The sequence below is a fragment of the Neopsephotus bourkii genome, unplaced genomic scaffold (assembly GCF_033783945.1).
Source record: "Neopsephotus bourkii isolate Nb327-2 ecotype Australia unplaced genomic scaffold, CSIRO-AGI_Nbou_v1 NB_463, whole genome shotgun sequence".
Taxonomy (NCBI): Eukaryota; Metazoa; Chordata; class Aves; order Psittaciformes; family Psittacidae; genus Neopsephotus; species Neopsephotus bourkii.
Window position 1 is genome coordinate 195,584 of NW_026900965.1, and position 26,749 is coordinate 222,332.

Sequence of the window (26,749 nt, forward strand, 5' to 3'; positions counted from 1 at the left end):
CCCCTTCCCTCAGTTGGCTACGTGCTCTGCATGTGCTGATGTATCTTGCTACTCAGAGCTGTTTTGGAGGCTAAAATCACCTAAGCTGCTCAGGTGTAAAACAATTTGTCCTGCGTGCAAGCGTGCAGCCAACCACTAGATTCAGTGGCAGTGATCTGTCTTGGAAATAATGCATCCCTCTCCTTAATGACGCGCCGTGAGTTCCTTTGATTACTCACTGCTGCTAGAGGTTTATGAAGTTTGGGGCAAGTCCATGTCTTTTCCTGACTGAATGATGTTGCTTCACTTTCCTCTCTTGGTCAAACCTGCTCCCAGCAGCAAGTGAGAATCCTTCTGCAAAGTTTTCTTTCTCTGTTGGAGACATCAATGTCTGCATGCCTTGTGCCCTTACGGGGACTCCTCTAGTGTGACCATGAGGCTGATTCCCACTTCTGCACAGCTAGGGGCTCAGGCAGCCCTTCCAAAGGGTCACTGAGGTGATTAAGGACTTGGATCATCTGTCATACAAGTACAGGCTGAGAGAGCTGGTCTTGGTTAGCCTGTGAAAGGGAAGGCTGAGAGGGCATCTGATGCTTTTCTCTAAATGTATGGGGCAGGAGAATGTACAGGTGGATTAAAGGATAGAGAACCATCCTCTTGCTTTCAGGTAGAAAATCTAGTTCTAAGAGGCTCCTTGTGTTTCCCTTGGTCCACAGACCATAAGCTGTAAGAAAAATTAAGTTGTTTCAATTCTTAGTTACCAGGAACTACTATTACACCCAATTCCAGTAAACTTCAGGTTGTCTCTGCAATGCTGGAGCCTGGACAAGCTAGGTCAGCAGCCCTGCAGGTTGGCTGGGGTAATGATCTCCAAGACATGAAGTCTTGATTGTTCAAGAGAGTATTTCAAACCAAGTTACAGTGCTTAGCAGAGTCTGTTTTCAGAGAAGAGCGCTTTAGAGGAAATAACACTGTGGCACAGGCACAGGCATTGTACGTACCAACATCCCCTCTGAAAGGGAGGAATCCCCACACGTGATCTGCCAGCACTGGTGAGTTGGAAAAGGTGGAGGATAAAGAGCAAATTCACTCTAGTGTGACTTTGAGAAATTACAAAAAGGACAGGCCTCCTCGCACTGTATCCCCAAATATGCATATCTGGCCTTGTGAAGCATAATGCATGCTTTGGTTCCCACCAGGGCATTGTTGATCTTCATTTGTACCCTGCCACAGCAACATGCTTTTCTCGCTAGGTGCAAGCAGCAGCAGCAGGAGATCGAGCTCTAGGCCAGACCAGAAGTCCCTCTCCTCTGGCTCCTCTACCAGCATCACAGTGAGAAGCCCAGCCTGGAGCTACCTCAGCAGGAGAAATACACTCATCTCAGAAGGGTGTTCTCCAGGACCCCACACAGCTGACACTGTATCAGTATTTCTCACCAGCAACCTTATGTGGGATCCCTGGGAGAGAAACTGGAATAAAGAGAGAAACTGTCCAACAAAACCAGATGTATCATGGTAGACAGTGGAAGACCAGAGGTCAGTTGCTTTTCACCCAAGGTTACAGGAACACCAGGCTGCCTCTGTGCTGCTCTAATCACAGCAGTCTGTGGTAGCACAGTGGAGTTTACAAGATGAGGGGGTTGGAGGCACGGAGGTGTTTGCAGGAGTCTGGAGAGCAGCAGAGGAGGGTTCTGTGCCTTTGAGCATGGCTGGTACAGCAATCAGCAGCGTTGCCTGTGAAGCAGCTGCTCTGTGCTTGCTTGTTTCCTTCCTGGTGGGGAAGCTGAGCAAGCAGCTCTGGAAAAGCAAGGCACCTTGAACACCATCAGAAGCAAAATTCTAGGTGTGTTGGCCAGGAATCAAACCTGGGTCAACTGCTTGGAAGGCAGCTATGCTCACCACTATACCACCAGCTCTCTCTGTCTAGGGCTTTTCTCTATCTCCTCTGAGTCACAGACCTGTCTCCCTCCTTCCCTCCTGCTTCTCAATGGACTGGCCAGCTTCCTCCTTCCAGCCCCCTGCACATACACTTCCTCAAGCTGCTAAAAGTTGGTGTGTTTCTGCATATGTGAGGTGCTGGCTGGGGAATCAGCTACGCTAGCCACAGACTTGTGGAGATCAGCATCAAAGACTATCCAGGGTTGGACCATAACACCAGGCAACCTGGGACGGAGTTCCAGACATGGACTCTGTCTCAAACTATGGTATAGTGTAGTGGTTTAAACCCAGCTGGCAACTGAGTACGACACAGCTGCTTGCTCACACCTCCCCACCCAGCCTGGGCAGGATGGGGAGGAGAATTGAAAAAAATGTAAAACCTGCGAATTGAGATAAGAACAGTTTAATAGCTAAAATAAAGTACGATATAATACCAATACTAATAACAGTAATAAGGGAAATAACAAGGGGAGAGAATATAAAACAAAAAGGGGGGAAATATAAAACAATAAACCCAAGTGATGCACAATACACTGACACAAGCAGTCATGGGTCCCTTCCAGGTAGCTTCCCCCAGTTTATATACTGAGTGGGATGTTCTATGGTATGGAATACCCCTTCTATGGTCACTCTTTTCCCTATCTTCAGTGGGATGGCAGGCATAGAAAATAGGATGAGAAAGCTTCCAGGTCAAGATAAACACAGGACCACGGAAAACACTATTGTGGGCAAAACAGACTCAGCATGGGGTGAATTAGCTTTTTGCCAAATGAAATAGATTCACATAGCAAGAAACAAAAGGACAAACAGAAAACACCGGCCTTCCTCCCACTTTCCCAGGCTGAACTTCACTCCAGACTCCTCTAACCAAGTGGCACAGGGGGGATGAATTTTCCTTCTGCTCTCTCTGAACCTCTCGCTTTCTCCTCTCTCTGTCTCACATGTTCTACCCTTTCTGGAATATGTTTTCACAGGGAGGTTACAAATTCTGCTGTGTCCTGAAATTGATCTACTGTGAAGATAGAACCACCTGTGTACGGTGCAGGGCAGCCCCTTGGCTCCTCTCACAGAGACCGCCCTGGAGCACCTCCTTTGCCCTAGCCTAGCCACATATAGCCAATACAATGCCCTTTGGGAATGGCTCCTTGGCCCTGCTCCTCGCTGAACACACTACTGGCCATGGCAGAAAACAGACTAGGACAGAGAAAGCCCCCAGGTGGTTGAGCCAACGACCTTGGTGCTCCCCAGACTAGCACCAGGCTCGTCCTGCTCCGCCCCTGGAGCCTGGGTGTCCCTGCTCGTGGCTGGGAAGTTGGGATTGAGCTGCCTGATGGGAAGGCAGAAACACCAATGTCCCCAGGACACCCACTGCCTTGTGGGGGGAAGGAGCTGAGGGAGAGCCAGGGCCACGGGTACGCAGAGAGCGGGAGCGCAGCAGTGTGCAGACACTTGCTGAAGACTGCAAGGCACCACTGCATCGTGGTGGTGGTATCCCCTGCCTCTGGAGGGAGAAAGAAAAAAAAAAGAAAAAAAGAAAAAAAAACAATTAGCAGAGGATGGTTTCGATCCATCGACCTCTGGGTTATGGGCCCAGCACGCTTCCGCTGCGCCACTCTGCTCCACCCACACCCTCCACCCGGACCTTCCCCAGCCCAGTCTGATGCTCCGCAGCACTGCCAGCACCTGCGCTTTTTCTCACACCTCTTTCCCTTCCTCCTACCTGTGCTCTCCACATAACTGTCCTTTTCCCCGAGCAGTTTCAGCTCTCATTCACTTTGGTTGTACAAAACTTTTGACCTGGCTCGCCCCAAACTCTGTCAGGTGGATCGCTTTTGAACTGGGACTCTCTTCTTTTATTTGGTCCCCCTCTGGACCCTCTTCTGGGGCCAGTGTGGTTTGTCCTCCCACTTCTGAGATGTTTGGATCCCATTCTGAGGTCGCTTTCTTGTACCCTCCGGGATAATTTGCCCCCCCAGCCCCAGACTCGTTTAGTGCTCTCGGTACAATATAAGCGATCTGGCCTAAGTATATCTGATGTTATATTGGGTTTGCATGGCAAGGTTTTGATAACGGAGGGGCTACAGGTGTGGCTTCTGTGAGAAGCTGCTGTGGCTCCTACTACATATATGTATGTACTACTACAGAAAGAGCTACTGTAGCTACTGTGGCCTCTAGTGTGAGAGACTACATAGCCATCGAGTAACCATGTGATAGCTTAGATCATCCAGGAAAACTCCATGGTGCTGTCAGCTGTGCCTCAAATCCTGCAGTAGACACACATGTTTCTGTATTGGAAGCCAGAGACCACATGGGGCACCATGCGACATCTAAAAATGATGGAAAAAGCATTAAATCTGTGGATAACTCCCCTGATTTAGATCTGTGAATTTCTAAGTGCAGCGAACTACCTGAGACAATCAGTAGCTTTTCAGAGTCTTGCAATACAGTGTCCTTTTGACCTCTTTCATTAGAAATATGAGAGGTGGAGTAACGACATCCTGCGTCTTCCTGCATCTTCTCCTTGGTTTTGTCACTTTCCCCTGGGAAAGGGTTGTCTCCCTAACATTTTTTTCAGGGCAGATCTCACCTCCTGATTGCTAAGGGTGTATATCAAGGGGTTCAGAGCTGGGGTGACAGCACTGTACATGAGAGACACTTGCACATCCATTCCAGGGGAGCTTACAGAGGAAGGTGGTGCATAACTGAAGAGCACTGGTATGTATAACAGATGAGGTGCGAGATGCATGTGGAGAAGGGCTTCCATCTTCCTTCCTGGGACTGGACGTTACAGAAGAGGAAGGAGCTAACATAGAGATAGGAGAGGACTTTGGGAGTGATGGAGACTAGGACAATAGATGTGGTGACAACACTGAGGAGGGTCATGTTGAGGCTGGTACTACCACAAGCCAAATTCAACAGTGGCTTAATGTCACAGCAGAAGTGATGGATGTGGTTGCGGTCACAGAAACTCAGTTGAGAGGTCACGACTGAGTGCATTGTGGCATGTACAAAGCCAGTGGACCAGCTAGCCAGAGCCAGCAGCAGACAAGTCCGTGGACTCATGACAAGGACGTAGCGCAAAGGGTTGCAAATGGCCACGTAGTGGTCATAGGCCATGGCGGCCGGGAGCACAGCCTTGGTACTGCCCAGGAAGTGGAAGAGGTGGAGATGGGCCAAGCACGCACCGAAGGAGATGGGCTGATGCCCAAAGAGAAAGCCTGTCAACATCTTGGGAGCAGTGACTGCGGAGCAGAAAATGTCCAGGCAGGACAGGTTCCCCAGAAAGAAGTACAGCAGTGTGTCTAGAGCCAGGGCTCAGATATCACCATGGCCACAACGGCACCATTTCCCAGAAGACTGGTCAAGTAGAGCAACAGAAAAGAGATGAAGAAAAAGTGCTGCAGCCCCTGCATGTCAGTGGGGCCCAAAAGGATGAACTCACTGACACTGCTGTTTGGTTCAGCATCGCTAGAACAATAAGAAGCAAAGGCAAAATGTCAGGGTTCCACGGTTGTGAAGAGTAACAGTATTACAAAACTCACTCGCTTCTGCGCTATTTTAATGCAAACAAATGCACGAAAGAGCAAAACACAGCACATGTAATCAAGCATAAAAGCAGCATTGACAGTCAAGACAGTAACATGGACAGAGGAACTTCAATGTAGTTTTCTACTTTCTGTCTAGAAGAGGGTAGAATATTACAGAGGGTAAAACATTAATATAAAAACTTCCACCTATGCGTTACAGCAGAACATGTAAGATGATGCCAGATTCACAGACAAGGGACCCTTTGTGGGGTCTCCTCAGCAAGTATAGCTATGCTGGTCCCATTGTGAATGCAGTGGTTTTTCCTGTGACCTGAAGAACGAGGAATTCTGCTGGGATTTGCGGGAAGCTGAGAAGGTGGTGATTCCTGGCTGGTCCTTTTGCACAGCATCACAGTTCTATAGCACTCTTTTCCCTTTTGACCTCCCTGGATCTGCCTGAAATCTGGAGACATTCTTGTGTGTGTATGAACACTGGGGGTATGTGTACCTTTCTGTTGCTGTGGGTGGCCCTGGGTTTTGAGTTTTGGCTTCTAGCAGGAGCTGAGGTGAGGGATGTCTTTAGGACTGTCTAGTTAACTGGACATCAAAATGGCTTTGGACCCTCTGATATGCTTGGTCTGTGTGGGTGAGAAGCTTGTGATGTCTTGGTGGAGCTGGGAGTGGTGGGCAGCTCTGTCTCAGGAAAGAAAAGCCCAAATCCTTCTGTTGGGGGACTGCTGTGAAGCTTCTGCAGAGCGATGTGCTTGTACTGCTCTGTGTGGGGCTTGTGTTGGGAGGAAATGCCTTGGGGGGTGTTTGATGTTTATGCTTGCTGCAGTGGCATTGGCTTTGAGTGAGGATTTAATTATTCATCTGAAGGTGGTGCATGCAGCTTCATTTGCAGCACTGTTTGCTCCAGACCCGATTTTTTTCAGAAAGCAGAGCTATCTGGGGGCTCTCAGCTAGATACTTCCTTCCTAACCTCTTGAGAAGAGCAGAGTACTCTCAGCTAAATGAAGTTTTGCCAAAATAAGCATTCTTACTTCAAGCAGTATACCACTGTAAACACTTCTGGGTTTAAAGCTTTAGGAAGAGAAGTTGGTCTGGACACTGTAGCCTGGTAATGTTTTTATGTATTTATTTTTTGAAAGAACAAGCTTGGCTTGAGGAGATAGGGTTTCAAGTTCTTGATCCGAAGTGATAGGGAAGATGCCAAAATAATTTTCTTGTGTGAAACATTTTGCACTTCCACCCCGCCTACTCATGGGGTGATGCCCCTGGAAGGGGCAAGGTGGTGATATCCAACTCTGATACCTTGTTACAGTTTTGTTCCTGAAAAATGCCAGGGACATTTTGTTTCTGTCCCCAAAAAAGAACAGACTTCTAAACCCCAGAGGTTGCTATGAAACAGAGCTGTCTTACTCTTGGCTCTATTAATAAAGCTTTTAAATGCGCTCATTGCTCAGTTCCTTTGGTACTGCTGGTGGGATATGGTGTTTTGCATGTCCAGGAGGCATGTTTCTTCTCTAGTAACCATGCGTTTCCTTGGCTATGGATTCACTGAACTGTTTCAGGCAGAACTATGCTGCTGTGTGCTGCCCGTCCTATGGTGTTGGTACAGAGCAGGGTTGTCTTGTGCAGTTAGAAGGAAAAAAATTCAATTTTTTTTTGTCCTTCAAAATTTTTGGAAAATATTTCAGAAAACAAAACACACACAACTGTTTACCCCCCCCCCCCTCGCTTTCACAGTTTCCTTAAAAGCGTTTGTGATTTCTTAGTAACTTTCCTACAGAAAGGTTGCTGTTGCTTGCAGAGGACCATGTGTCAGACATTGTGCCGTCCATTCCCTGCAAGGCCTGAGGTTACCCGACACTGCTTTTGCATGTGCCATTTTTGCTACGTGCAGACTTCGTGTGAGTGCAGGTCTCGGTTTGTACAAGCAGAGCTTAGCTGAAGGGTGTGGAGCCAGTGCAGAGGACTGCAGCATCTGTTTCCATCTGCAGCACTCAGCACCAGTCCTGTTACTTTTGGGTAATTTGTGTAAAAATCAGGCTTGAACAAATCTATGCTATGAAGGAGAACAGCCCAAATGGGGAAACCTGTCTTTGTGCTTCTTAAGCCCTTGTAGTGAGAAGTCTGTTTTCTGTATCGAAGGCTGCAGCAGCAAAACATATGGGCCTGCAGCTGTAGTGTGCTTTGGCTGTTTTGCTTGGGCTGGGTTCCCTCCCAGTGGTGGGTGTCCATGTGGAGCTTAGGTGTAGCTTTTGATCAGTGAATCTTGACACCCCTTCACCTGGTTGTTTTGGTCCTCATTAGTGGGATTGCTCTCCAGGTCTCCTGACTGCTTTGACTTGGGTACCATTGACTATCATGGGAGGCCAGTCATGCATCTTTAGGTATCTTAAATTTGTCTACAGCCTGAGCCTTAATCCCATTCTGCTTTTGCTCACAGAAGAAATGAAGTTGGAAGGGACTTCAGGAGATCCTCTAGTCTAGCCTCCTGCTTAGAGCAGGATCCATGCTGAATTCAGACTAAGTTACTCAGGACTTCGTCCAGTCTGGTTTTGAAAATGTGCAAGTCCTCTTCATGATGTTTCTTCATGCAGTGATACAGTAACTTGCTGTGTTGGTTATTTGTTGAAGACTTCTCCCTGTGCAGTTGTGCCTCTCAGGATTTGTATGGCTTCTTGCTCATGATAATCTTGATTTTCCAGGTAGTGGTCACAAAATGGACTACTAAGGCCCTGGTTTTAAGAATCAATTGTAAGGTAACTTCTCAGAATATGCTATTTTGGGTGCTTACAACCATTTAACGTGGAGATACCAAAACCTTAATTGATGAGGCTACATGTGGTAGAGGTTAACATGCAAGATGAGTCACACAGTTAACGGTAGCAAGCTGATCTCTGAATCTGCGTTTTTCTACCTTTTTGTAAAGGAGAAATCATAGCAGAAATATATCTCAAGAAAAGTAGGCTGGAGAGGTTACACGTGCACCAGTGCTTGTGGGATTTTATATTAATTGGCATGCCCTTTTCTTTTTGTCTTGTCATCTACTGACCTAATAGCTACAGTTCCTGGTTATATTCAAGATCTGAAGACTTAGATTTATCTGTTTCAATCTTTCATAGTTCAGGATGTCAACATACTGAAAACCACACAGCTGAGGTTTCTGTGGCTAATTTTTGATGATTGCAGCATTTTTCCCTGTAGTATTTGCATTCTGTACCAGTTCAGGCAACAAAGAAAGCTGAAATCCCACCAGCTGTAGTGCAAGGGAATGGCACATGCAAGGATTACACAGACATTGCAATGTCTTGGGCTCACAGATGAGGAATATTTAGGTCTGGAAGTCAGACAACTGCATGGCTGCATGTGTGCCCATTTTGTCAATTTACCTGTGCAGATGGGATGTGTATGGTGCTTTTATTCCCGGTGCTTTTATTCCCAGTTCTTTGTGCATGGATTATTGGCCAAACAAGCCATTACTTTGTGCATGTGTATGAAGGTGAGAGTGATGTAGACAACAGCTCTCACTGCTTCTCCTGGTGAATATAACAAGATTTGGGTGGAGAAAACAGCAGCATCACCTCAAAGTGAGGGCAAGGTGTTAGCATAGCTTAGCAGTGGTGATTGAGCTACTAATAAATGCTTCAAGCTCTGAAGTTGTTCTTCCAGTGGTTTTAAGCTCTTTTAAGGAAAAAAAGCCTGTTTGTATTCCTCATGTGCAGTCAAGAGGGTATGTGGGTGATCACATTTTCTGGGAGAGGGGAGGGAAGAGGCTCATGGCCATGTTGGACTGGGAGTAAGGTATAGGGCAGATGGGTGCAGTGGTGCTTATAAAATCAACTTTCTCTTTTTAAGTGAAAGGAAGAAAAAAAAAAAAAAAGAATGGTCTAAGGTGCATTCCTGGGATTAAAAACCCCCACAGTAATTACAAGAGTACTTGCTAGAGTATGGTGTTGGCTTGGAAAGCTTTTATGCTCCAGGATTTGCTTGTGGTGAGGTGAAAAAAACCAAGTACAGTCACTTTTCATCAGAGGTTAGTAAAAGGATTTCTCAAGAACCTCTCTTGGCATCTGTGGTTTTTAATCTCTTTTGAAAGTGAAAAGGTAATATTTTCGGATGACACAGCTACTGAATTTAGTGCTAATGAAGTTGGTTACGTGGTTTCTGAGGAAAGGCTGCAGCAAGATCAGGTTATTCAGTAGCACCTTGGCAGACAAAATACCTGATGGATGTGCTTAGTATTGCATGTTAGAAGGGAAATGTTTGCACTATTTACTTATATTGATGAGATCTCAATTAACTCTAGGAAAAACTTTTATCCATGTATTTTTAAGTGTGTCCCCACTGTAGGTGGGGATTTTTTTCTTGCCTCTTGCTTTAATAATGAAAGACAACCAAACGAGAATGGGAGTCAGTCATTATTGCTTTGACTGCTCTGCAAGCCTTATGTGAGAAACGTAGTTCTCGAGACCTCTCTGCTGGTTGGAGTTGGTAATCAAATTTAAGAAGTTACTGGAGAAATGGGGGGGCTGACAGCATGGATTAAACTCCAAGAAGTTGGAAAAGGGGAGGAAAAATTTTAGAGATGGAAAAGTTGGTGTAGGAAATGGCATCCTTTACTGTAGACAGTGCCACTGTAGGAATTTGGGAAATACCATAGTGAAGATGGATATCACTGCAGCCCCACTGCTGAGGTTGATGGGCTGTAGTACCATTTATCAGGAGGACCTGATGCAAAGTACTTCATTCAGAATGAACCACTGCTGTAGATCATTTATGACTTTATGCTGAGTATCAGTTAAAGCTCTTGAGATTGATTTTTTTGACAGAATATGTGTCTCTATTGTCTCAAAACCCCTTCCTAGCCTTTTTCAAAACTGGCATGAAGTGGGTGGTAACCTCAGTAGTTACTGAAAAGAGCAGAAGCTCTTAAAACACTGAAGAAATGCAACTATTAAGCCAGCAACACAGTGCTCTAATTTACTGCTGGATTATGCCCTAATGTATTTTAAATATAAAGTACTTGGATGAATAATAAAAAATGTTTTATTTTGGGGGGAAGGGGAGAAGGAACGAATGAAAAAAAAAATAAATTGCTGCCTAGATATTTCCTGTAAAGATGTTAAACACATATAGATGATCTTTCTTGCCCGTTCCATTGTACTACATACTTCCATTGAATATAGATGATTTTTGGAAGTCATTATACTGTATCTCCAGCCCTGTCACTCTTTTTCTCTTACTTCTTTAGCTTATTATTTCAGTATGAAAACAGCAAGCAAGCAGAAAACTTTTCAACTGATTTCATAATAAAAGAACATGAGCATGTAGCCTTAAGGTAATTTAGGCACATACGTGTTCACTCTGAAAACCTGATCGCATTCTCTGAAAATACTTTTAGTCTGATCTCTGAACAAGCTCTGGTGGAAACATTAGATTTGATAATATTATAGACTTAGGAAAATTTTAGTCAGACATCTGTGTTTGAAGAGATCTAGGTACAATTCTAATTTTAAGACTCTTGCTTAAAGACTAATGAAAAAAAAAAAAAAAGGACTTTGCATGCTGAAGCGTGCCTATCTTTCCAACTACAGAAATTCCATAGTGAAAAAGAATAATTCTGCACAAAGCTCACCTCATCAGCAATCAGCATTTTCTCACTGTAGGAAGACCCTGGCAGATAATGAGCCAGAAGGCAAAGCAGAGGACAGAACAACTTAATTTGTGGAGTTATAAGACAGAATTTGGGTTCTCTTTTTATTTGTCCATATTGACTTGGCATTCTCCTAGCTCAGAGATGAATACTGCAGGTGTGATGAGAAGGACTACCGCAAGTTCCCAGGGGCTTGTAGTTATTCAGGTAGGATGCAAGGAGGAAGCTTTGCAAATTGTACCAGAAGTCTCTCATGGCCTAGTTAGAGATGGGGAGGGAAAGTCTTTTTGCCATGTCCAGAATGTGCAAAATATCGACAACATCACACAGGAAGTAAATTGCCTGCTGCTTTGGCAAGTCTTCTGAGATGAGATTTGTGATTCATCCATGTATTCTTCTCAGGCCGCCTGTCCTTGCTTCCACCTTTTATAAGCCTCTTTTTTTCCCTCTAAATTTCCTCATCAGCTCCTTACCCATCCAAGGAGGTCTCCTGGCGCTCCTGCAGCACTTCTTCCTAGTTGGGACACAGCACTCCTGAGCTTCTAGCAGGTGATCCTTGAATATCAGCCAACAGTCTTGGGCCCCCCTGCCCTCTAGGGCTATATCCCATGGAACCTTACTAAGCAGGTTCCTGAAGAGGCCAAAGTCTGCTCTCTTGAAGACCAGGGTAGTGAGCTTGCTGCATGCTCTTCTCACTGTCCTGAGGATCTCAAACTCAACCATCTCATGATTGCTATATATGATGTGAACTAAAGACTGCAGTATTTAACAGTCAACTCCAGCAAAGTCTAGGCTTGTATCCTGAAAAAACTAGGAAGACAAGTCAAACATGTGGAACACAAATAAAGCTGTTGTACTAGTGCATCACAGCTGGGAAACACCACAGAGGAGCCATTAATATTCTCCTATTGCAAGGGGTTTTACTTGAGCCCTGTCTCCTTGACTGTACTCCATGAAGACTTTATTCTGCTTCTGGTCTTCTATGAGTGACGTGGTTTTCTCACTTCTGCGTGTTTTCTCACTTGTGTACGCAAATATCTTTAGCCATGTGCAGGGGCCCGGCTTTGGCTGCCTGACATGCTCCCTCCACACCGCTCTGTCACTCACCCTCCTCAAGAGGGCAGGACAGGGAGAGAAAACAGATGAAACAGCTTGTGGGTCAGGCCAGGGTCAGGTCACCAATTACCATCACAGGCAAAACAGATTGACTTGGGGGAAATCAGTCAATCGATTAATTTCCCAAAGGAAATTTACTTAAGGAATTGGCTGGATTGTTGCACTCAAAGAGTTGTGGTCAAAGGCTTCATGTTCAAGTGACGACTGGGATTTCTTGGTATTGGACCCGAAGCTGTTTAACGTTTCTATAGCGAAGGCTGCCCTGGAGCATCACATTTCCAATCAGCCCCTCCCTGTTGGTGAGCACAAGGTCAAAGATGGCACATCTCCTTGTTGGCTCCTCTATTACTTGCAGGAAGAAGTTGTCTTCCACACAACTGAGGAACCTCATGGATAGCTTGTGCCAGGCCGTACCGTCCCTCCAACAGATAGCAGGATGGTTGAAGTCCCCCATGAGGACAAGGGTCTGCGAGGATGAGGCTGTTTCCATCTGTCTATAGAGTGCTTCATCCACAGAGTCCTTTTGAAGGGGTTGGGTTAGAAAGGACCTTAAGATCATCCATTTCCAACCCCCCCTGCCATGGGCAGGGACCCCTCACACTAGACCAGGTCGCCCAAGCTGCTGTCCAACCTGGCCTTGAACACTTCCAGGCATTGGCCCACCTTTCAAGGTATCCCTCTAGATCCCTTCCCTTTCCTCCAGTGTCTCTACTGAACCACACGGCTTGGTGTCATCGGCAAACTTGCTGAGTTTCTTGCTGACAATCCCACTGTCCATGTCGCTGACAAAGATGTTGAACAGGATTGGTCCCAGCACCTGAGGGTCACCATTCATTACTGGTCTCCCTCAGGGCCCGCAGATGGATTTCATCAGGTCCCATAAACTTGTGCACATTCAGGTTCCTGAGGTGATCTCAGATCTGATCCTCTCCTACAGTGGGCCTAAGGTCTTCATTCTCACAGTCCCTACGTTTGCCTTCCAAATCTTGAGTGGCATGGCAGGAGCACTTGCCCGTGAAGTCGTTGGGAACCTCTGTGTTCTCCAAACCCAGGGTAGCCAGTTCTCCTGTTTCCTTCCGGAGAGGGCCCACATTATCCCTAGTTTGTCTTTGTTTGGCAACATACCTATAGAAGCCCTTCCTGTTATCCCTAACAGCTTCAGGGATGAACTTCTACGTCTATCTTCAGCTGATAGAGGTAGAAGTTCAGTAGTGTAGGCACACATGTGATACATTCTGGGTTCATAAACATAGGCATGTTTGTGGCCCCCTCAACCACCAACACAGCCCCTCTGTCCACCTGGTATCCATGCCCAGGTCCCAGGCCCTCCTGGCTGCTTCATGGGTTCCCTGCTTGCCATCTGATATAGCTTGATGTTCACTAGCAAACACACACACTCACACACTGGTCCCACAGACATTGCACATTCACAAGTCCCCTTGGGCACAGACCGGGTACTGACATGGGCCATCTGTGCCTGCTGCGTTTAAACCACAACACTCCCTTATCGTCTGTTGATCAGATTTGTATCCCTGTAAGTTCTTGTTCATTGCTTCCTCCCTTTCTCATTATGCCATCTCACACTGAAAGAGGTCCTTGACCAGGTACCCCTAAAGGAGTGGCCATTGCCCTTCTACTTATCTTTACAAAGGTATCTAATTTTTCCACTGTACAGGTTATGTCAACACTGCCTTTGTAACTTTATTTAATGGCCCATGACTACTCAGGAAGAGTTCATGTTCAGGGGAGAAAGTCACACTGTCCAAATGCAAACCAACGTGTCAGGTGGTGTACGGTGCGGTGACAGCAGGCTGCACACCAGCATAATACCACAAAATGGAGCTTGAGGAGTCTGTGTTAGAGGTGAGACATGTTTAGACAAGCACATAGTATTTACTTAACACAGAAGTGAAAGTGGAAAACTATTTATATGACGAAGGGGGTTCATTGAAAAATGCCAAGTTTAGTCTTAAATTTTCTGCAACTATATATAAGCATCTTACCTCTTGCCCACTCCACTCTCCTGTGGGGACAGAATCAAAGGGAGGATACTCATGGATCAAGGTAATGACAGTTTCATAAGGAGATCGAAAGCTGTACAGACAAGCTAAAAGGGAATTAACTGATTACTTCCCATCTTCAGGCAATGTCTAACAACTTCCTAGGGAGCAGATGCTCAGCATGCCTGAGTGTTGCTTGTGAAGACAAACACCTTAGGCATGAACATGCCCCCTTCCTCCTCCACTCCCTGGCCTTTTACTGCTGAGCAAAACATCATAGGTATTCTCCCATGAGTGTTGAAGGAGCTGGTTGATGTCACATTGAGGCAACTCTAGCAATCTTTCAATGACTGGGAGGGATGTGTTAGGACTGAAGGAAAACAGATCTCACTTCTGGCTTTGAATAGGGCAAAAAGGGGAATTCATGATTCCACAGTTCTCTCCTGTGAACCCTTTCCAGGCACATGAAGAACATGAATGTGATCATGACCAATGGTCAACACAGCTTCACCAAGAAAAAAATCATGCTTCACTGACATAATAATTTTCTGTAATGATATGACTGGTAGATGACGGGAGATCAGTTAGATATGTCCCTCTTTGCCCTTTCTGCACAGAGGGTGGATCGCAGAATCAAAGAATGGTTGATGCTAGGATAGACATTGACCAGAAACTTCAACACTCATGGGAGCATCCCATTAGGGTTAATGGACTTACATATTAGGGTTAATGGACTTACTGGTATTCCCTGACCTGATCTTGCCTCACCAAGGATATACCATCCTTGCTACAGACTCTCCCGCTGATCTCTAGGACCTGGGATTCCTGAAACATTTGGCATATCAACCTTTTCTACATCCTGTATCACCAGTTCACACAATTCATTCAGAAATGCGCATGCATTTACCCTAGTCTGCCTTTTACCACATATGTACTTACAGAAGTGCTTCTTGCTGTCTTTGATGTCCCTGGGCAGATTCAATTCCATTTCAGTTTTGTCTTTCAGAACTGCATCTCTGCATGCTCAGGCAGACCACAGTATTTGAAAAATAATAATTCTTAATTATCTCATGCACTTTCAGCATGCCTACTGCCAGCCAGATGCTTTAGGGAATATAACTGTGTAGACAATCAGAAAAACCTCACCAACACACACACATGCACACACATGCACCACACACTGTAGAGTCACCACACTCTAAAAAGCAAGCAGAGGCTAGGAGCCCTTGAGGCTCAGTGGAGGATGATGATGCAACTGTTGACAGCTGTTGTGAAAGAAACCAAAATCATCTCAGTATGAAAGGAAACTGGACGTTTCAGATTGTGGGTTGTTGTTTTGTTTGGGGGTTTTTTGACAATGGAGTTAAAACTGTAACAAGAAAGTTATAGAAATGCAGACCTAGAGTGCAGCAAAATTCCTTTTAGGGTTATGATTACTCTTAAAATAAGATTACTTGTGTATTTATTAGGGCAGAAGCAAGCCTTGCCAGGCCCATTAGCATCACAAGCGAGAGCTGTGAGAGGGTGAGCTGAACACAGGCAAGTCCAGCCACACAGCTGCAGACACTGACCTGTCAGAGACACTTCTGTCTGATTGAGTCCTGAAAGTGGACTGTTCCCCAAAAGAAGGGTGGCATGGCTGGTGATGCAGCCCAGGACACGGTTGGTTTCTGGGCTGAAGCACACACTGCTGGGTCATAGTGAGCCTTTTGTCAACAGTCACTCCCAAGTCCCTGTCCTCAGGGCTGCTCTTAGTCCAGTCTGTGTTTGTGCTTGATATTGTCCCCAACACTTGTCACTGGTCTCCACCTGAATATCAAGTTGTTGACCACAACTCTTTGAGTGCGACAATCCAGCCAATTCGACTGTACCACAAAACTTGCTGTCATCAGCAAATCTGGCAAGCATGCACTTGACCCCAATGTCCGTGTCACTGACAGAAATGTTAAACAGCTTCGGGTCCAATACCAAGAAATCCCAGTCGTCACTTGAACTTCGATACAGAAAACAGACTTCTCACTACAAGGGCCCAAAAGGGCTTAAGAAGCACAAAGACAGGTTTCCCCATTTGGGCTGTTCTCCTTCATAGCATAGATTTGTTCAAGCCTGATTTTTACACAAATTACCCAAAAGTAACAGGACTGGTGCTGAGTGCTGCAGATGGAAACAGATGCTGCAGTCCTCTGCACTGGCTCCACACCCTTCAGCTAAGCTCTGCTTGTACAAACCGAGACCTGCACTCACACGAAGTCTGCACGTAGCAAAAATGGCACATGCAAAAGCAGTGTCGGGTAACCTCAGGCCTTGCAGGGAATGGACGGCACAATGTCTGACACATGGTCCTCTGCAAGCAACAGCAACCTTTCTGTAGGAAAGTTACTAAGAAATCACAAACCCTTTTAAGGAAACTGTACGAGAAGCGAAGAGAGGGGGGGGCGGGGGGGTAAACAGTTGTGTGTGTTTTGTTTTCTGAAATATTTTCCAAAAATTTTGAAGGACAAAAAAAAATTGAATTTTTTTCCTTCTAACTGCACAAGACAACCCTGCTCTGTACCAACACCATAGGACGGGCAGCACACAGCAGCATAGTTCTGCCTGAAACAGTTCAGTGAATCCATAGCCAAGGAAACGCATGGTTACTAGAGAAGAAACATGCCTCCTGGACATGCAAAACACCATATCCCACCAGCAGTACCAAAGGAACTGAGCAATGAGCGCATTTAAAAGCTTTATTAATAGAGCCAAGAGTAAGACAGCTCTGTTTCATAGCAACCTCTGGGGTTTAGAAGTCTGTTCTTTTTTGGGGACAGAAACAAAATGTCCCTGGCATTTTTCAGGAACAAAACTGTAACAAGGTATCAGAGTTGGATATCACCACCTTGCCCCTTCCAGGGGCATCACCCCATGAGTAGGCGGGGTGGAAGTGCAAAATGTTTCACACAAGAAAATTATTTTGGCATCTTCCCTATCACTTCGGATCAAGAACTTGAAACCCTATCTCCTCAAGCCAAGCTTGTTCTTTCAAAAAATAAATACATAAAAACATTACCAGGCTACAGTGTCCAGACCAACTTCTCTTCCTAAAGCTTTAAACCCAGAAGTGTTTACAGTGGTATACTGCTTGAAGTAAGAATGCTTATTTTGGCAAAACTTCATTTAGCTGAGAGTACTCTGCTCTTCTCAAGAGGTTAGGAAGGAAGTATCTAGCTGAGAGCCCCCAGATAGCTCTGCTTTCTGAAAAAAATCGGGTCTGGAGCAAACAGTGCTGCAAATGAAGCTGCATGCACCACCTTCAGATGAATAATTAAATCCTCACTCAAAGCCAATGCCACTGCAGCAAGCATAAACATCAAACACCCCCCAAGGCATTTCCTCCCAACACAAGCCCCACACAGAGCAGTACAAGCACATCGCTCTGCAGAAGCTTCACAGCAGTCCCCCAACAGAAGGATTTGGGCTTTTCTTTCCTGAGACAGAGCTGCCCACCACTCCCAGCTCCACCAAGACATCACAAGCTTCTCACCCACACAGACCAAGCATATCAGAGGGTCCAAAGCCATTTTGATGTCCAGTTAACTAGACAGTCCTAAAGACATCCCTCACCTCAGCTCCTGCTAGAAGCCAAAACTCAAAACCCAGGGCCACCCACAGCAACAGAAAGGTACACATACCCCCAGTGTTCATACACACACAAGAATGTCTCCAGATTTCAGGCAGATCCAGGGAGGTCAAAAGGGAAAAGAGTGCTATAGAACTGTGATGCTGTGCAAAAGGACCAGCCAGGAATCACCACCTTCTCAGCTTCCCGCAAATCCCAGCAGAATTCCTCGTTCTTCAGGTCACAGGAAAAACCACTGCATTCACAATGGGACCAGCATAGCTATACTTGCTGAGGAGACCCCACAAAGGGTCCCTTGTCTGTGAATCTGGCATCATCTTACATGTTCTGCTGTAACGCATAGGTGGAAGTTTTTATATTAATGTTTTACCCTCTGTAATATTCTACCCTCTTCTAGACAGAAAGTAGAAAACTACATTGAAGTTCCTCTGTCCATGTTACTGTCTTGACTGTCAATGCTGCTTTTATGCTTGATTACATGTGCTGTGTTTTGCTCTTTCGTGCATTTGTTTGCATTAAAATAGCGCAGAAGCGAGTGAGTTTTGTAATACTGTTACTCTTCACAACCGTGGAACCCTGACATTTTGCCTTTGCTTCTTATTGTTCTAGCGATGCTGAACCAAACAGCAGTGTCAGTGAGTTCATCCTTTTGGGCCCCACTGACATGCAGGGGCTGCAGCACTTTTTCTTCATCTCTTTTCTGTTGCTCTACTTGACCAGTCTTCTGGGAAATGGTGCCGTTGTGGCCATGGTGATATCTGAGCCCTGGCTCTAGACACACTGCTGTACTTCTTTCTGGGGAACCTGTCCTGCCTGGACATTTTCTGCTCCGCAGTCACTGCTCCCAAGATGTTGACAGGCTTTCTCTTTGGGCATCAGCCCATCTCCTTCGGTGCGTGCTTGGCCCATCTCCACCTCTTCCACTTCCTGGGCAGTACCAAGGCTGTGCTCCCGGCCGCCATGGCCTATGACCACTACGTGGCCATTTGCAACCCTTTGCGCTACGTCCTTGTCATGAGTCCACGGACTTGTCTGCTGCTGGCTCTGGCTAGCTGGTCCACTGGCTTTGTACATGCCACAATGCACTCAGTCGTGACCTCTCAACTGAGTTTCTGTGACCGCAACCACATCCATCACTTCTGCTGTGACATTAAGCCACTGTTGAATTTGGCTTGTGGTAGTACCAGCCTCAACATGACCCTCCTCAGTGTTGTCACCACATCTATTGTCCTAGTCTCCATCACTCCCAAAGTCCTCTCCTATCTCTATGTTAGCTCCTTCCTCTTCTGTAACGTCCAGTCCCAGGAAGGAAGATGGAAGCCCTTCTCCACATGCATCTCGCACCTCATCTGTTATACATACCAGTGCTCTTCAGTTATGCACCACCTTCCTCTGTAAGCTCCCCTGGAATGGATGTGCAAGTGTCTCTCATGTACAGTGCTGTCACCCCAGCTCTGAACCCCTTGATATACACCCTTAGCAATCAGGAGGTGAGATCTGCCCTGAAAAAAATGTTAGGGAGACAACCCTTTCCCAGGGGAAAGTGACAAAACCAAGGAGAAGATGCAGGAAGACGCAGGATGTCGTTACTCCACCTCTCATATTTCTAATGAAAGAGGTCAAAAGGACACTGTATTGCAAGACTCTGAAAAGCTACTGATTGTCTCAGGTAGTTCGCTGCACTTAGAAATTCACAGATCTAAATCAGGGGAGTTATCCACAGATTTAATGCTTTTTCCATCATTTTTAGATGTCGCATGGTGCCCCATGTGGTCTCTGGCTTCCAATACAGAAACATGTGTGTCTACTGCAGGATTTGAGGCACAGCTGACAGCACCATGGAGTTTTCCTGGATGATCTAAGCTATCACATGGTTACTCGATGGCTATGTAGTCTCTCACACTAGAGGCCACAGTAGCTACAGTAGCTCTTTCTGTAGTAGTACATACATATATGTAGTAGGAGCCACAGCAGCTTCTCACAGAAGCCACACCTGTAGCCCCTCCGTTATCAAAACCTTGCCATGCAAACCCAATATAACATCAGATATACTTAGGCCAGATCGCTTATATTGTACCGAGAGCACTAAACGAGTCTGGGGCTGGGGGGGCAAATTATCCCGGAGGGTACAAGAAAGCGACCTCAGAATGGGATCCAAACATCTCAGAAGTGGGAGGACAAACCACACTGGCCCCAGAAGAGGGTCCAGAGGGGGACCAAATAAAAGAAGAGAGTCCCAGTTCAAAAGCGATCCACCTGACAGAGTTTGGGGCGAGCCAGGTCAAAAGTTTTGTACAACCAAAGTGAATGAGAGCTGAAACTGCTCGGGGAAAAGGACAGTTATGTGGAGAGCACAGGTAGGAGGAAGGGAAAGAGGTGTGAGAAAAAGCGCAGGTGCTGGCAGTGCTGCGGAGCATCAGACTGGGCTGGGGAAGGTCCGGGTGGAGGGTGTGGGTGGAGCAGAGTGGCGCAGCGGAAGCGTGCTGGGCCCATAACCCAGAGGTCGATGGATCGAAACCATCCTCTGCTAATTGTTTTTTTTTCTTTTTTTCTTTTTTTTTTCTTTCTCCCTCCAGAGGCAGGGGATACCAACACCACGATGCAGTGGTGCCTTGCAGTCTTCAGCAAGTGTCTGCACACTGCTGCGCTCCCGCTCTCTGCGTACCCGTGGCCCTGGCTCTCCCTCAGCTCCTTCCCCCCACAAGGCAGTGGGTGTCCTGGGGACATTGGTGTTTCTGCCTTCCCATCAGGCAGCTCAATCCCAACTTCCCAGCCACGAGCAGGGACACCCAGGCTCCAGGGGCGGAGCAGGACGAGCCTGGTGCTAGTCTGGGGAGCACCAAGGTCGTTGGCTCAACCACCTGGGGGCTTTCTCTGTCCTAGTCTGTTTTCTGCCATGGCCAGTAGTGTGTTCAGCGAGGAGCAGGGCCAAGGAGCCATTCCCAAAGGGCATTGTATTGGCTATATGTGGCTAGGCTAGGGCAAAGGAGGTGCTCCAGGGCGGTCTCTGTGAGAGGAGCCAAGGGGCTGCCCTGCACCGTACACAGGTGGTTCTATCTTCACAGTAGATCAATTTCAGGACACAGCAGAATTTGTAACCTCCCTGTGAAAACATATTCCAGAAAGGGTAGAACATGTGAGACAGAGAGAGGAGAAAGCGAGAGGTTCAGAGAGAGCAGAAGGAAAATTCATCCCCCCTGTGCCACTTGGTTAGAGGAGTCTGGAGTGAAGTTCAGCCTGGGAAAGTGGGAGGAAGGCCGGTGTTTTCTGTTTGTCCTTTTGTTTCTTGCTATGTGAATCTATTTCATTTGGCAAAAAGCTAATTCACCCCATGCTGAGTCTGTTTTGCCCACAATAGTGTTTTCCGTGGTCCTGTGTTTATCTTGACCTGGAAGCTTTCTCATCCTATTTTTTATGCCTGCCATCCCACTGAAGATAGGGAAAAGAGTGACCATAGAAGGGGTATTCCATACCATAGAACATCCCACTCAGTATATAAACTGGGGGAAGCTACCTGGAAGGGACCCATGACTGCTTGTGTCAGTGTATTGTGCATCACTTGGGTTTATTGTTTTATATTTCCCCCCTTTTTGTTTTATATTCTCTCCCCTTGTTATTTCCCTTATTACTGTTATTAGTATTGGTATTATATCGTACTTTATTTTAGCTATTAAACTGTTCTTATCTCAATTCGCAGGTTTTACATTTTTTTCAATTCTCCTCCCCATCCTGCCCAGGCTGGGTGGGGAGGTGTGAGCAAGCAGCTGTGTCGTACTCAGTTGCCAGCTGGGTTTAAACCACTACACTATACCATAGTTTGAGACAGAGTCCATGTCTGGAACTCCGTCCCAGGTTGCCTGGTGTTATGGTCCAACCCTGGATAGTCTTTGATGCTGATCTCCACAAGTCTGTGGCTAGCGTAGCTGATTCCCCAGCCAGCACCTCACATATGCAGAAACACACCAACTTTTAGCAGCTTGAGGAAGTGTATGTGCAGGGGGCTGGAAGGAGGAAGCTGGCCAGTCCATTGAGAAGCAGGAGGGAAGGAGGGAGACAGGTCTGTGACTCAGAGGAGATAGAGAAAAGCCCTAGACAGAGAGAGCTGGTGGTATAGTGGTGAGCATAGCTGCCTTCCAAGCAGTTGACCCAGGTTTGATTCCTGGCCAACACACCTAGAATTTTGCTTCTGATGGTGTTCAAGGTGCCTTGCTTTTCCAGAGCTGCTTGCTCAGCTTCCCCACCAGGAAGGAAACAAGCAAGCACAGAGCAGCTGCTTCACAGGCAACGCTGCTGATTGCTGTACCAGCCATGCTCAAAGGCACAGAACCCTCCTCTGCTGCTCTCCAGACTCCTGCAAACACCTCCGTGCCTCCAACCCCCTCATCTTGTAAACTCCACTGTGCTACCACAGACTGCTGTGATTAGAGCAGCACAGAGGCAGCCTGGTGTTCCTGTAACCTTGGGTGAAAAGCAACTGACCTCTGGTCTTCCACTGTCTACCATGATACATCTGGTTTTGTTGGACAGTTTCTCTCTTTATTCCAGTTTCTCTCCCAGGGATCCCACATAAGGTTGCTGGTGAGAAATACTGATACAGTGTCAGCTGTGTGGGGTCCTGGAGAACACCCTTCTGAGATGAGTGTATTTCTCCTGCTGAGGTAGCTCCAGGCTGGGCTTCTCACTGTGATGCTGGTAGAGGAGCCAGAGGAGAGGGACTTCTGGTCTGGCCTAGAGCTCGATCTCCTGCTGCTGCTGCTTGCACCTAGCGAGAAAAGCATGTTGCTGTGGCAGGGTACAAATGAAGATCAACAATGCCCTGGTGGGAACCAAAGCATGCATTATGCTTCACAAGGCCAGATATGCATATTTGGGGATACAGTGCGAGGAGGCCTGTCCTTTTTGTAATGTCTCAAAGTCACACTAGAGTGAATTTGCTCTTTATCCTCCACCTTTTCCAACTCACCAGTGCTGGCAGATCACGTGTGGGGATTCCTCCCTTTCAGAGGGGATGTTGGTACGTACAATGCCTGTGCCTGTGCCACAGTGTTATTTCCTCTAAAGCGCTCTTCTCTGAAAACAGACTCTGCTAAGCACTGTAACTTGGTTTGAAATACTCTCTTGAACAATCAAGACTTCATGTCTTGGAGATCATTACCCCAGCCAACCTGCAGGGCTGCTGACCTAGCTTGTCCAGGCTCCAGCATTGCAGAGACAACCTGAAGTTTACTGGAATTGGGTGTAATAGTAGTTCCTGGTAACTAAGAATTGAAACAACTTAATTTTTCTTACAGCTTATGGTCTGTGGACCAAGGGAAACACAAGGAGCCTCTTAGAACTAGATTTTCTACCTGAAAGCAAGAGGATGGTTCTCTATCCTTTAATCCACCTGTACATTCTCCTGCCCCATACATTTAGAGAAAAGCATCAGATGCCCTCTCAGCCTTCCCTTTCACAGGCTAACCAAGACCAGCTCTCTCAGCCTGTACTTGTATGACAGATGATCCAAGTCCTTAATCACCTCAGTGACCCTTTGGAAGGGCTGCCTGAGCCCCTAGCTGTGCAGAAGTGGGAATCAGCCTCATGGTCACACTAGAGGAGTCCCCGTAAGGGCACAAGGCATGCAGACATTGATGTCTCCAACAGAGAAAGAAAACTTTGCAGAAGGATTCTCACTTGCTGCTGGGAGCAGGTTTGACCAAGAGAGGAAAGTGAAGCAACATCATTCAGTCAGGAAAAGACATGGACTTGCCCCAAACTTCATAAACCTCTAGCAGCAGTGAGTAATCAAAGGAACTCACGGCGCGTCATTAAGGAGAGGGATGCATTATTTCCAAGACAGATCAGTGCCACTGAATCTAGTGGTTGGCTGCACGCTTGCACGCAGGACAAATTGTTTTACACCTGAGCAGCTTAGGTGATTTTAGCCTCCAAAACAGCTCTGAGTAGCAAGATACATCAGCACATGCAGAGCACGTAGCCAACTGAGGGAAGGGGAGAACAAACCAGCACGACTCTCCAGATATGCTGCACACAGTCTTTAATCAGAAGGAGCAAATGCAGGGGCACAGAACAGAGACCAAGAAAGACGTCTGCAGGGTTCGGGGAGGCACAGAGAATGGCCTGTTTCCAAAGGACAAGGTCCACAGAAAGGGCTTCACTTTTCCCATTCTGCTCCAGCTGGTGGTATTCCCAGGCCACCAAGAGCAGGCCCTGACTCCGGAACCCTCCCCACATCAGTAGGAGGTTCAGCAAAGCAGAAGAGAAGGAGCCCTTTCTCTCAGGGGCTCAGAGCAAAGCAAAGCCAGGGAAGGTAGAGCAAGGCCTTTCCTGCAGGGAGGAGCAGCGGGCACAGGACCCTCCTGCCAGGTGGGAAGAGGACACCCAGCCCCAGCTGGAAGCCGTGGCCCTGCTCCTGCTCATACAGGGAGCATGTCTTACTTCTGGCTCCCAATGGGATGATCCGCCACTCAGCAGTTCAAAGTGCAGCGGGGAGGAGGCCGACACAGGCCTGACCCCCAGACCAAGGGAGCCCCCAGAAGAGATGGGAACCCCGCCAGTGCTGAGAGAGCTCCCAACAGCAGCTGACAGAGAGGATCCCACGGCTGTGCTCTGCGGGAAAGAGGTGAGGATGGGGCCCGGCAGGGTCACCACCACCGGGGAGGCCTCAATGAACACCGTTGAGTCAGCACAGCGGGCGAAACAGGGCTCACTGCAGCTGCTTGCAAGTGGCGTTGGGCCAGAGGTGCCGCAGGGGCGTGGGGGACATGGTCTGAAGCAAGACATCTCTTGGTGAGCGAGGCAAAGCTGAAACACAGAGCAGGCAGGGAGCACAAAACCTCAATATTAGCGTGTCCTCGTCTTCTTCAGCTCTCTCTGTGCGCAGATCTTGTTTTAAATACACGCAGTGACTCTGCAACATCCAGAGTCCTCCCTGGCCCAGCAGCTTGCTTGGAAATGGAAGGCCATCCCCTTTTGTAATAGGTCCCATTTCACTGGGGTTAAAGCCCCTGTGGAGTGGCTGAGCACAGCCCATCTCCAGAGCAAACAGTGCTGCATTGAAGAGAGCACTGCATGCACTTGGCCATTTGGTTAGAGACAATCTGATGGACATGCAACTTCTGGTGGGCAGACATCCCTGCATCTGAGCCCCCCTGATCCTTTCTGCTTGGAAAACCCTCCTCCTCCCAGCTCCCCCCAGCCACCTCCATGAGAAGGACAGGGGTCTCAAGGCTTGACTATTTCCCTTGCAGGGCCAAGCAGAGGCAGCCCCATATCAGCCTGAGCAGCCACCAGCACAGCACTTCAGCCCACAGAGAGAGACAGAGCAGACTCAGGCTTACCTTGTTCTTAGAGGAAAGGGAAGCAAGAGAGGAAGATGCAGAGCCTGGAGTAGAGCAGGCTTTTATGCTGTGTTCCAGAGCCCTGGGGGGAACCAACATTCCTTGCTCATGAAGCATCTGAACACCTAGTAGTTGCTGCTTGCCAAGGCCCCGCTGGCGATGAAGCCCTTGCCTCTTTCAACTGATTTACCGTGCTCCCGCTTTCTGTCACTGAATATCAGAACTACTCATCTGTGCCCCACCTTCATAAGATCGATCAACTCAGATGTCTCAGGCATGTGCAGAGGGATATTTAGAGCGTGTTTCCATCCTTTGCCTTATTAGTGGTGAGCGCGGCTATCAGTCACGGTCAAACTCAGTTATGAGGTCACCTCAAGTGCTTTCCTATCAGGCAGTACGGATAACATTGGAGAAACATGCTCCTCACGGGTCATTGTAGGGACACAGAGAGGAGGCTCTGAGTAAGCTCAATCAGGTCAAGACTGCACAAACCCATCCGTGAGGTGAAACTCAGCTCTGCAGGGATGTGGCAAATCTCAACAGCAAGGAAGGACCATTGTGCGCCATAAGGAACATTTCTGCGGGAAGGAGTGATGGCCATGAGCACCTCGCGTATGCTCATCAGCCTCTACCACGGCCTAGTTTTGTGATGAAAGAGTCACCCGCGATCTTCCCTGATTGAGACCCACACCCAAATTGACCTGTTTTGCTCAGCAAGGGCATCTCAGAGACCAGAAGCCTGGATGGCCTGCTTTTGAGGAGAGGTGCGGGGCAGGGGCCCAGAAGGTCGTAGACCATTTTTCTGGGTCAGGAATGGGGTGGCCAATTCCATGCATTTCAGATTACAAAAGGACATCGGATCAGTGTCCCCGTGCAGCTGCTGGGAGTCCTTGTGATGTGGAAGAGTTGGGAAAACCCCTGAATTGCAGGCCAACATGAGCCACGCTGCTTTGGACTTCTGTGGAGACGATGCCCTGGTCTCAGGTGTGTCAGGGACACCAGGGCTCATAGCTTTAGGTGCCGGTTTCATCAAAGAGTCAAACAGGTGAATGAGCATGTGTGTCTCTTTCAGGAAGGATGCGGCATCTCTTTGATCACCCTCCTACGTGCTGATTTCCTTGTTTTCAGCAGGTTCCCCACTTCCCAAGTTGAGCCCAGGCCCCTGGTTGGAAGATGCCTTAGGGCATGGTTTAGTCATCAAGGGCCATAACTGTGGAGATCTGTGGAAGCGTGGTTGGCAGGCAAGGGTTATGTTCTCATGGCTGAACTTGGCCAGGGACCAGTTTTGTAAAAGTTGGTAAGAAACCCAGCTCGGTAAAAAACACCAGCTGTGCAGGGGCATAAACTGACCTTGTAGTTAACAAGTATCTTGAAGGGAGGAACAAGGATGTTAGAAAAAGGGATGTAACCACAGGAGTTTCCCAAGAATATATGTGTATAGCAGCCTAGCTCTATATATACCCTAGGCTTAAGCAGAATAAATGGATCACTTTTATCAATCATATTGGTTGTGTTGTTTTCCCTCCGCATTGTGACGACATGGAGTCTCCGGCAGAGATCCCATGGAG

General features: G+C 47.3%; 2 protein-coding genes, 1 long non-coding RNA gene and 2 other non-coding genes across 6 annotated transcripts in view; 3 read left to right on the forward strand and 2 right to left on the reverse strand.

Moving 5' to 3' along the window:
• LOC133210459 (uncharacterized) overlaps nt 1-26,749 on the forward strand; it is a 103,377-nt gene that overhangs the window by 5,625 nt on the left and 71,003 nt on the right. The gene's annotated exons all lie outside the window — the stretch shown is intronic.
• TRNAM-CAU (transfer RNA methionine (anticodon CAU)) lies at nt 3,465-3,536 on the reverse strand. Its single transcript has one exon. It is a non-coding gene; the product is annotated as a tRNA-Met (tRNA).
• Nucleotides 4,448-13,057, reverse strand: LOC133210537 (olfactory receptor 12D2-like). The gene is given in 4 exon segments (XM_061350009.1): nt 4,448-4,647; nt 4,650-5,226; nt 5,229-5,385; nt 12,945-13,057. Coding segments are annotated over 4 exon segments (1,047 nt in total).
• Nucleotides 13,938-19,388, forward strand: LOC133210538 (olfactory receptor 12D2-like). The gene is given in 4 exon segments (XM_061350011.1): nt 13,938-14,017; nt 18,451-18,607; nt 18,610-19,186; nt 19,189-19,388. Coding segments are annotated over 4 exon segments (1,014 nt in total).
• Nucleotides 20,300-20,371, forward strand: TRNAM-CAU (transfer RNA methionine (anticodon CAU)). The gene has a single exon. It is a non-coding gene; the product is annotated as a tRNA-Met (tRNA).